Source organism: Balearica regulorum, chromosome 1, assembly GCF_011004875.1.
Source record: "Balearica regulorum gibbericeps isolate bBalReg1 chromosome 1, bBalReg1.pri, whole genome shotgun sequence".
Lineage (NCBI taxonomy): Eukaryota > Metazoa > Chordata > Aves > Gruiformes > Gruidae > Balearica > Balearica regulorum.
In genome coordinates this window covers 182,115,766-182,127,981 of record NC_046184.1, presented here as the reverse complement: position 1 = coordinate 182,127,981, position 12,216 = coordinate 182,115,766, and the positions used below count along the sequence as shown (strand labels likewise).

Here is a 12,216-nt window from a genome sequence, read left to right as displayed (position 1 = left end):
ATCTGTGTCTGCCTGTTTACCTGATTACTTGTAACTTCTGAACTGGTATCTATCCAAGGACACAGGCCTCAAAAATAAGTTTCCACAAATTTTGTGGATATAGACAGCTGTAATAGACTATCTAAGTGCCCAATATAAGTGAAAAACTGATGTCACAGATTATTAGACACTGAAGACTCTTGATTAAAGAAAGTCATTAATAATGCCTCAGTTACCGAGAAAGTTTCAAGCAGACTGTGCCTTCCAAGACATGTTAGTCAATAATAATGCAAAAATTTGCAGAAAATAAGCTTTAATTAGTTCCATTGGTCGTGGAACTATATATTATTGTTAGCATGTTATCTTTGTAGACAGTGCAGCAGAAACAGGTCTAGTGAACAGAATTAAGCACAGGGAGACTAACGGCCCTGAGGAGAAGCTCAAGGAGGACAAAGCTATCATGACCAGGAATATTAGTGGAACAAAGATGATGGAAGGCCAGTGAGTGTCCAAAACTATTCAGAGTTTTGAAAAAGTTTAAATTTCCTTTGGTGGTAGATGGAAAGTCAGAAGGTGGAATTGTCAGTGAAATGACACTCCAAAAATCAGGGACAAGCAATCTGACTTCTGAGGCTCTTGAGAGGCTGGGAAGAGGTTTCATTTGCAAATACACTTAATGCAGGGGGGAGCTGTCTTTTTCTTTCCCTTCTCATATTCTTCAAGCAAAATAAATTAGAGACACCTGAGAGCTCCTCAGCTTCTCCTGATCTGCTCCCAGGTTCCCTTTACTGAGCAATGGATTTCGCATGCCCCTGGGAGGTCTCCATATGAGAGAAGGAAAAATGTTTTGAGAATGCTACAGATTTTGCTGTGCATGTGAGATAACAGGTGGTTCTTGATATAATTATTAATTACTCACAGTTATCACCAGTTGTATTCATGGGACAGGATACACTTCTGTGATAGAATACAATATATGTCCTTTCTAATGCCTTTTACCATTTTGTTAAATTATCTTCTATTTGTGATTCTTTACCTGCTTCTACTCAAGTATCTCTAAAGCTGCTTGTTGAGAGAAAGCATTTTAACAGATGTCCTTGTGCTCTGGGATGAATGCATTATGGATGTAGAACTGTCTTCACACTTCTTACAATCACCTCTTTTCGCCTCTTCGTGCAGTGAACACCTCCAGCTTGTTGTCACTGCACTTGATTGCAGCATAGGAGGTTTACAGGGTCAAAGCTAGTCTTGTATCTTTTGTTCTGTCATGCAAGTCTTGCAAGCTTTACTTTCGTACTTTCAATTTTAACATGGCTTTTTGTACTTTTATAATTACCTGTATAATTATTAATAGCGTAATTAAGTATTTTTCATACATTGGTGCAACAAATGTATGAAAATGTATATACTGTAGTCACAGCTTTGTCTCTATAGTATATATTCAACAATAACCTTGCGAACATTTATGTTTATGTACGTATATGAAGGTGATCTCTGACAAAGTGTCAGTGGGAAACAGTAAATTGCCTTTGTGCTGTAACTTTGCCAGAATCACCCACCTCCAAACCACTAGTCTCTTTTGCCAGGATCTGTTCTACAATTCCAAACCTATATGTACATCGAAAAGACACAATTAAAAAATGAAAATAAATTGCCAGATAATTATCTTGCAAAATTTTGGGCAAGGATGAATTTTCACAGATTAAATTAGTGTCTGCACTAATAGCAGCTTTTCTGTGTAAGCAAGTGTCACTATTATATGCCCTAGTTCAGGAAGATGATGCATTCATGTTTGATTTTAACCATGTGTGATCCCATTGAAAATGAGGGAAATTGTATATTCTTTCTGAAAACCTATAAAAAGTGAAAGATTAAAATATATACTGTAAACAGTTGAACAACAAATTTCGTACAACTCACCCTAGTGAGCACCCAGCACACCTGAAGACTTTGAAAGGGGACACAGAATAAATAAGATGATTTAAAATAATTTTGTATTTTTCCTGCCCCAAACACTTGACATTTCCCATAATTTTCGTAGGTAGAGACAGGCTTTAGACAGGCAAAAAAAGAATCTTAAATTCAGGTGTGTTTTAGCACCCAGGCTATTACTACATTTTAAGATAATCACATGGCATGAGTTAAGGATTTTATCTATATTACAGATCTGTTCTCAGAAGGCTTTACATTCCCCATTGCAGCCTTTGATAATTCAATTAGTCTCTCAAAAAGTTGGGAGTAGCTGATAAATTCACTTTAATGTTAAATCAAGTACCCTAGCAGATTTCTCTTAAAATGATCGCTTCTCAGGGAGCTTAGCTCTAGAGGTGATACCTCCCAAATGCAACTTTCTGTAAGGAATATGTGGGCCTTTAGAGCAGATTAAAAGAACTGTCTGTACCAACTTAGCTTCTCACCATTAATAAAGTTACTTCAGATCATGACAGTGATCTCATTCACTCGGATAGCTGTCCATCTAGTTTAATTTAATTTAACTGGCAGCCTTAGGTCCCTCCATGGAACAGATTCCATGAATATGATGAATGATCCCAGGAACAGAGAACATCATTAAACAAGCTGAATTTAACCCTTCCCTTTAAACATCATCTTTTGGGATTTCCAAATCCTATTGGCAGACACAGATTGCTGAATAATAAGTAGGAGGGGATTAGCTAGATCTGCATTCACTATGTCTTTGGAGAATGCTAAGAATAACGCCAGTTCTGTTTGTCTACCTCTAGGAAATGAACAAAGAACATGTTAGACGGAAAAGATGAACAACAGGATTTAGTGTGGTAAATAGATGCATGTCCCTGCAGAAATCAGATAGCAAAGCAGAGAGAGAAAATATTCTAACAAGAAAATGCTGCTTACTACTTACAAACAGTTGGCCTTGATAGGCAGATTGTTATTGACCTTCTGTACAGGATTACAGTTTTGCTAGAAGGAAGACTTCAATTTTAGATATATTCATCCATGTCATCAAAGATGCATGTTGTCATCATAGTTAGAGCAGGCTATCTGTGACACTGAAAGCTTATAGAAAATGTTGTATTTTCCTCTCCAAAGGTAGAAAATGAAAAGTGACAGAAATATACATATCCCTCTCTGTGTGAAATGCTTTATTCTGTATTTTTACTCCACTTTGATTTCCTGTTTGAAATTAAACAGGCAATTATATTCAAGGATAACATTTGATGATTGTTTTATAAAACAGAGTCTCACAGTAAGCAAAATAAATATATTACTTTAGATATGATTTTTTTCAAAGACAGATTGCAAAATAACCATAGAATCATAGAATGGTTTGGGTTGGAAGGGACCTCAAAGATTATCTAGTTCCAACCCCCCCTGCCATGGGCAGGGACACCCTCCACTAGACCAGGTTGCCCAAAGCCCCATCCAACTTGGCCTTGAACATTTCCAGGGAGGGGTTACCCACAACCTCTCTGGTCAACCTGTTCCAGTGCCTCACCACCCTCACAGTAAAGAATTTTTTTCCTCATATCTCATCTAAATGTATCTTCTTTCAGTTTAACTTCTAATGAATTAAGCCTAGGAAACCTTAGGGAAGATCTTTTACATAAACATATGGATTTAATATATGATTTCTTTTTTTTTGAGTGGTGTTTGTGGTTTTTTTGTGGGTTTTTTGTTTGTTTTGGGTTTTTTTTTTTTTTTTACTTAAAAATCAAACTTACATAGTAATTTCTTTTTATTCAGAGTGGTTAACCTATTAAAGAATTGACCTTTCTTTTCCTGTGCTAGTTTTATATTTTTTCATATCTTTTTTATTATGATTATTTTCTGTTTAATAGCCCTTATCTCTTTTATACTGGAAAAAAGTACGCTCTAAACCTGAAAATATCTACCCCAATATATGTTATATCCCAATATGTGTTGTGAATATTAGCCTTACTACTCTGTCCGGTATGGCTCTGAAATACTTTTTGAAGTTATACAGTTGCAATGAACTGTGGATGAAAATGTTGAGCGTACTTTATAACATCAAGCTGAAATTAAATTTATTTGTATATCATATAGATGAGTAGGCTGTAGTGGCTAAATGCAGCTGTGGTAATATATCATGGGAACATTTGATATTGCAGATGCACTCTACAGGATTACCATCATTGGTTTTTCACTTGATTATGTTTAAAGAAAAATTAACTGCTAAATGTGTCAGTTTTACAGAGGACTGTGACTGATGTTTTATGAATAAAGTTATTGATAGTTTGGGAATTCTTGTTTATCATCCCAGTGTGACTCTCTGAGAAATACCAGTTCAACATTGTTGAGTCAAAAAGCACATGCCAAATTTAAACTGAGAATTTATTTAAAGGAGTATTTGGGTTCATGTTGAAAGCCACAGACTTAATGAATGGAAGAGCTCAGTCCTACTCAACCTTTAAAATAAGAATTTTGAGATCAGAATTGTTTCTGAGAATGGAATCAGTGACTGGTGAGAATTCCATGTATGCTGCTCTATATAAATAAATTGTATTTTGTCCTTAGAAAGGAGAGAAGTGACATACTATGATTTACTTTTGGGCATCTCAAATAACTTAAAGTCCAACTCCAAAATCCATGCCTAGTAATTCTGTACTCTCAGGACAGGCAGGTAGGCATGAAAAATCTGGTACATACATATGGGTTATGATTTGTGAAGTTCCCTTCTTTTTATTTTCCTAGTTAAGCAAAAGCTAAACGTATGCTTTTGTAATATTTGCAGAAGATCTGTAGGTTTGAACTGTAGATGAAAGGGGAAATTGGAATTCAGCATCTTTGCAAGGTATCGTATTCTGCTGTGTTTAGGATTCAGCTAGATCTGTAAGCCAACGGAGCCTGGGCTGCAAAAGCAAGGTACGGCTGGGCAGGAGAGTTGGCGAGAAGAACATTGGCTCTCATCCACCTCTGACTCTAAATTCCAGCAGGAGCTAGGATGATGTTCTGGTCATACCTAATGTGCCAACTTGCTCTGTAGACAAAATATAGTTGATCAACTGATCTGGATTTCTCTTGCAATTTCTGGAAATAAAATAAAATAGGCCACTTCACACTCTGTCAGACATCTTGCTTATGTAAAGGTGGCAGCACCTATACTTCAGCAAAGCCACTCCCTGCTACGCTTCTGTCAAGAACTTAGTTGGAGCCAGAGCTACAGCTGCAAGAAGGGAGTGGGTCAGCTATAGTTTGCCTCAATGAAGAGCAACAGATCCCAATATGCTCCTTCAGGCATTCAAAATGCACTACTTTTTTGACACAAATTTTAATTATGTAAAAAAAAAAAAAAAAAAAAAGTAACAGCTTGGTATAAACATGGTAGCACAGTATTAGAGGAGAAGGAAAGTTTCTTTACTTTTGCAAGAAAACAACTCAATGGAAAAATACCAGGAATCTTGATCTGACTAGATAATGAATGAATATTCTGTGGAAATCCCAGAAGTTATATGTGTATGTAAGCAATAAGTTATTAATTTGCAAGGAAACTATTTTCCTACCAATAGGACAATGTGCATTAGGAACATGTTTTGGAAAAGGGGACTCATGATGCACACCTAAACCCCATCTACATTAAATTAGGGAATATCGGGCCCTTAGACTCAAAACGGACAGTTTGCTGAGTGCTGAAAAACTTAAGACAGCTAATAAGAAAAGCCAGACTGACGGGTATATATCTCTAACACAGAGATAGATAACTTCAGGACGCCAACTCCAGGCACATTCAGTGAAGACGGTTTAGTTTTAGGTAGTCCTGTGAGAAGCAAGGAATTGGACTTGATGATTCTTACGGGCGGGTCCCTTCCAACTTGAAATATTCTATAATTCTGTGATTCTAAGATAGGTAGGTTTATCTGGGAAGTATTGTAGAGCTGGAGCCTATCACTGACATACTGAATGGCTCTTTGAAGCCATACTTCTCCATTGCCTCTAGAGACAGCATAAGAATTCTAGCCTAATTTTAATTGCCAGAAATTAGATTATGTGGCTATCTGTTTCTTGAATGAGATTATTCTCTCTCTTATAGCTGCTGTTAGGCGTCTGATGAAACTAATATTCAGTGTCTGAGTCTACTTCCTGTGAGGTTTTTTTCAGTCCCTTGACTAACAAGAACTCTCCCTTAAATAGCAGATTAGACGGAAGCTCTTGCTGGTTTGCCTCCCTTTTGCAGGATAGTAAAGGTAAAACAGGAGGGTTGAAAAAGCTACGGCCTGTCCTCCTGCTCGCTAGGATTTAGTGTACATGGTAGGAGGAAATCAGGCTCTTTGGAAGACCTCAACTGTAGGAATGCCTTTTCCCTGAATCCTAAATAGACTTACAGTTGCCCTAGGAAAAGCCCATGCTCAAAGAAATAAATCTCAGTAGAAGAAGCACCTAGAACATATTTTATGTTTGCTATCATGAATGAAGCCAGGTGTCAAATCACCAGCATTTTTTTATCTTACTTCACAGGAAGAACTTGTTTCTGTATGTTTTCCCAATTAGAATAATTTTTTTACTTTGCTGGGGGCGAGTGGGGTTGGTGCTGTGTTGAGATGAACATTGACATGAAGGTTAAAATAACTTCAAAAGGCCTTCAATTTAGTATTAGTTCTACGCAGCTACCTCCATCTTTTAGAGTATTACTGTTCTGCGTGGTCTGCCTAACCAAAGAACAGGATTTGCCATGCTCTTTGATCTTTTCAAAATATATTGAAATCTGAAATCAAGTGCTTTGCCTGAGTTTTGACTTTGCTGGCAACAGTGAGCTGAATAATGTACTAACATGTAGAGTCTCCCTAACATCACCTAAAAAAAAAAAAAAGACATATCTTCAGAATTGGTCCAGCTAGGTCTATTAAATGATTAAATGCTCTGCGGATAAAAGAAGGAGGATCAAAAATCAAGAAAGAAAAGGAAAAAAAAAAAAAAAAGACAATAAATTGAAAAAGGAATTCCAGCTAAAACAACCCCATTTGATTAAGAGGCTGAACAAAGTGCCAAATGTCATGCTAAGAAAAGAGCACAATCTCTATTTAAAGTTATTCAGAAGCTAGAGCTAAAATATTTTGCTGATAGCTGTAGTGCAGAGCTCTTTCCATATCTTGCCAGTAACACAAAAATAATTCTACAAAATCACATGTATCCTTTCATTTATTTCTTTTGCATTAACCATCTAGGTTAGAGGTTTTTTACATAGTAATACTAGGGACAATTAAGTCTGTTTAACACAGAGACAGATGCCAGATGTATGCATGTAACAGTTACAGAGGAAGCATATGCATAGTATCAACTCTACAAATAGTTGGGCTCCCTAGGCACTCGACAGATTTGAAGCTAAGGGAGGGAATGTTTTTATGTTATAACATTTTCCCTTGGTGGTAGCAAATTAGCTGCCTTGTATCCATCTTCAGCTAGCACTGCAAAGAGTCACTTGAGAGCTTGCAAATAAGTTTAGAGCTCTGCTAAACTGCTTCTTAGATACCTGAGAAGTGGGATACATACCATGCATGTGCTGTAACAGGTGGACTTAAAAAGAAGTCTGATTTTTTTTTTTTTTCCCATAAGGCAATTTTTTCTTACCTTAATTCCTTACAGAATTTGTTCAAGGTCAGACTGCTTTCAGATATGGTGCTTCACACACAATTTCTATCTCCTTGGGAATTAAAACAATTCTTTTTCTTAAAGAAAAACAAAGTAAAACTACATTTTTATTAGGAAACCCAGAGGCTTTGGGGGGGGGGGGGGGGGGGGGATGACCCACAAAACCCACCAAAAAAACCCACAAAACAAAACAAAACTCCCCACAACCACAAAACAATAGATATTGGGGCTCACTTTTCTTTGTTTCCATTGTCTGTGATGCTAACAATTCAAGCCAATAATAACTGTACAGGTCTCATGCTTTTTCTTTCCAACCAAAAGACTGAGAGGAGGGGGATTCATTAAAATCAAGTCATGGTGGAAAGCATACATGCAACTGAATCAAGTAAATATTATAGTGATAAGTTCCAGTAAAAGAAAAGGTCTTTTTGAATACACTGAGAAAGCTGATCATGACCCATGTCTAGAATAGGGTTTACTGCATTTTATGTCTGCCCCATTTCCAGGGGTGCGGTATCTTCTTCATCTCTACAGAGTAAAGATTTTCTTAAAGGAAGTCAATAGATTAACACTGACTGACATATTCTGAATCCTTCAGCAGTTTTAAAGGTAGCAGCTGCATCTTTTACTTGCTTTGCCAGAACAGTGTTTAACTTATCTAATGCCTCACTGTTGGATTTCCTATGTAGGGTGCCCAGATAAGTAAACTGAGGGCCTAGCTAAGAGAAATTACCCTGACTGCATCTTACATTGTGGTAATGTCTGTAACCAGCCTTTAAGTCTATCTGCAGGACTAAAATACAATTTTTATAAGAACTTGGCTCACATGAGGGGTTGCTAGAGACCAGAAAGATAGCTTCTAACAGTTAGCAAGCTTAAAAAGTGAAGGTATTAGTGAAAACAATGAACACATAATGAAAACATCTTTGGAAATAGTTCCCAAATTACCAATTTTTCTTAAAGACATATTTTGTCACATCACAGTACTCTGACATCAATACAAAAGCTGAAGCTATGACAAATGCAAAGATGACAAATAAAAAGGTGAATCTCAGTTGAGCAGCTCAGGTGCTGCAAATAAAAGTAACTAGTAGGAGAGATTTTCTGCATTAGTGTTGTTAATGTCTATAATCTCCTCAATCCTTGAAATATAAGAAAGTGATCTGGAATGTAAGGTTCTTGATGAAGGATCTGGAGAAAGGAAGATGTCATCTTCAGTGTCTTTTAGAATTTCATTTAGACTTCATGGAGAACCTGAAAATATGGTATTGAATCTGTTTACATGTACAATTCTTCTTTGCCAAACTAGTTATATTTAGAGTCAGATTTCAAAAATGCATCTTTAATTATTCTTTCTGATTGATCTAATTGGAGCACTATTCAGGCAGAGAGCTAAGTAGGATAGCATTATGAAACTCAAATTCCTAAGATAATGTGGGTGCTTCATAAATTGGCATAAGGTAATGGTAATCCCATTCTGCAAATCTCTTTTGAACGTGGTAATAAAACACAACACCAGCAATCTGCTAAACAATAGTCTAGGGCATCATCTAATCAAACAATAATGAATATGCTACTTATCATAGCATAGGGGACACTCTATATGAAACTCTTAAATCATTTCTTTTTTTCCTAAGAAGGTATTTCTCTATTTGTATGCCCAAGTGAGAGTTCCTTAAGATGCCTGGACAACTTAAGGGCTTTTCTGAGAGCAGCAATATGAAAAGTGTTTTTCCTCCTGTTCTGTCAGATGCACCGTGCCTCCCATGAAGTCCAAAGTGACACCAACCCGTATATGACATCAAGCTTTTGAAGCAGAGAATGATACCCAGTGGGCTTTTCCATCTATCAGCATAAAACAGACATGGTCTCATTATGTCTGGTAAAGGAGATTTTGAATGTAAATCCAGACATGCTGGCAGGAACGTGGAGGATACTCTCTTTCACCAAAGTGGCCTGATTTTTAATGGTTCAGCATCCATATAGCCTTTAGACGTTTTTTGTGAGACTTTGTAAAGGAAAGCAGAGAGCATTTCAAAAGCTTTACTGCACTGATTCTGTTTTGGACAAAATCATGCTCCTACATAGAACCTGACAGACTTCCATTCAAGAGAGTCTACCTGTAGTCAGATGTAAACAAGAGACATCAAAAGGACATAGAAACAGATTTCTCAGAAGCCTGTCATGTCTCTCTCCTCAGTGGCACCCTCATCAGTCAATGTCTGTAAACAAGTTGTCATATCTAAATTTGAAACAAGCTTACAAAGCAAAAAGCTTAGTGCCTTCTAATTAAAGATTTGTATACTGAGATAATTGGGAACCGGTGAGGAAGTCTCAGTGGTGTAATATATAGCTAATCGTTGGTGGCTTGATGGTGTGACAGATGGGGATAGCTTCTTTAAATTATGGAGCTTTTATATTGGTATTTTCAGGAAATGTCAACAGCATGATTATATTTTCATTAATGTTGTCTTTCCTTCCCATTCATTGCTTTTGTTAGTGATAATGACTTGTTACCTCTTGTCTCTTACTGTACAATCTATTCATATTTGTATAGAATGCCACACAATTGGTTTGGTTAATGACTGGGTTCCTAAACATTGCCATAGTATAATACTAGCACATAGTACAATAGTGTTAGTATTTACTAAATATTACAAATTAGATATGGAAATTATTGATTTTATAATTATGACTAGCTCACAATAAACTTAGTAAAAAAGAATGTGAATATCATGCAAATTCTGCAAATGATTACACAAATTCATTTAGGTTTCAGATTTAAGTTTCATTGCATTTTTAGGTGCCAGTACTGAAACAATCCCACTGTAAAATCTGTGAAACTGCCTTGATCAACAGTAGGAAAATGTGTTATATTAAAAATGTTCCTTCTAACAGATCCACAAACCTGCTCTCTTCTGTTAATTACCGCAGATCTGTTTCTCTTCTTTTCCAGGAAACAGCTTTTGGGCTCTACAACAAAGATTTACTGTTTTAAACTATGAATATGTCAGATTACTAAAGCTTCCCTGCAGCTTCTCAGTTAAAGGCAGGGCTGGCATAGCTAGCCCTTGTACGTTTCCTCCCTGCAGCCCTGGGCTAAGAAGAGTTTTTTATGGTGGGATGGGGAAGAGCCCAAAATATCTTTTCATGACAGTCATAGGGTCTTTTTACTACAAATTAGAGTAGGTGCCAGTCTGACTTACAGGCAAACGCTGGAAACCAAAGCTGGGTATCCATTCTCAGCCTCTCCTCTTTCTCCTCTGGTAGGAAGAAATGAGACACCTTTTTTACTAGTCAGATACTTTCAGTTCACTGCCAACTATAAACTTCTGTGTTTGTACCTTTGACAAGCACAGCGAAAAAATTCAAGGGCTGTGAGCTGTGCCTGGGCCACAGATGGAAATTGTTTTTCTGCTGTGGAAGTTTTGACATTGTTGTGAATTTTGGAAGCAGAGCCTATCCCTGTCTGTGACTCACAGGTCTGATTTGCCTCCAGAACAGCAAGGCAGAGGCCAAAGACCCATTGTTGGGATCTGTGGACCAGCCCGCTGTGAGGATGGAAAATTTTCAGGTAACAGAAATGTTTTCTTGCTCTTATGCTGTCTTTAAATAAAAATATGTGATTGCCATGAAATCATAAACATGAATTTAAAGCATACTTCCATAAGAAAAATGTTAAATATTCTGTAGTGGTCCATGTAATCCTGCAATATTCCTCCAATATTTATGGTTTGGGACAAATATGAACTAGAATTAAATCCATAGGCCCATCAGCTTTTTATTGCTTTTGAAATGTTTTATCCCACGTCAGTACAAAAATTATATTCTCTGTCCTGTGTCCAGAAAACAAGCAAACAAAAAAAACCCCAACCACCACCCCCAAGCCCAACAATGGCAAAAGTCTGTGTAAGGATTGTAGACCTCAGAATAATATAGAATCATAGAATTGTTTAGGTTGGAAAAGATCTTTAAGATCATCAAGTCCAACCATTAACCTAACACTGCCAAGCCCACCACTAGACCATGTCCCTAAGCACCACATCTATGCATCTTTTAAATACCTCCAGGCATGGTAACTCAACCACTTCCCTGGGCAGCCTGTTCCAATGATTGACAACCCTTTCAGTGAAGAAATTTTTCCTAATATCCAATCTAAACCTCCCCTTATCAGGAAAAGACCACGAGATCCAAGAGGTTTAAAAAAGTGGCAGTCCATTCTCATTTTACCGCCAGTCATTTTGCTAATCTGAGCTACATAATTGCTTTGCCTATCTGAAAGAAGCCTTTAAACAGACAAGCCAATATAAATACTCAGATTGGAGACAGTTCTGTTTAATAACAACAAGCATGTGTATAGAAGTATTTGTTTACCTCTGCTCATTTATGTCAAAATCAATAGTAATTAAACAGGAATCCAGGCACAGTAGTGCTTTAGCTGATTGTTCTCATCAGAAGTGTCATATAGCCTCAGTGTTTAGGACATGTCAAAGCAGCCCATTATTCTTCTCCTGTAATAAATACCTACTTACAGTCTTTTCAGTTCTTTAGTAAAGGCAATTGCCTGTTTCAAATAAAAAAAGTAAGACACAATTTCATACCAATTCTGGGAGGTTTTCTGGTCATATTACAGGAATTACAGAAGTTCTGAAA

General features: G+C 36.9%; 1 protein-coding gene across 3 annotated transcripts in view; it reads left to right on the top strand.

Annotated features, from left to right (window-relative positions):
• PCDH17 (protocadherin 17) overlaps positions 1-12,216 on the top strand; it is a 91,873-nt gene that overhangs the window by 70,329 nt on the left and 9,328 nt on the right. For 2 of the 3 annotated variants that reach the window (XM_075741729.1, XM_075741728.1), the window contains exon 5: positions 11,063-11,137. The exons of the other annotated variant lie outside the window; for it this stretch is intronic. In XM_075741729.1, coding sequence (XP_075597844.1) covers positions 11,063-11,137 — 75 coding nt within the window. The remainder of the gene's footprint in view (positions 1-11,062; positions 11,138-12,216) is intronic. 3 annotated transcript variants of the gene reach the window in all.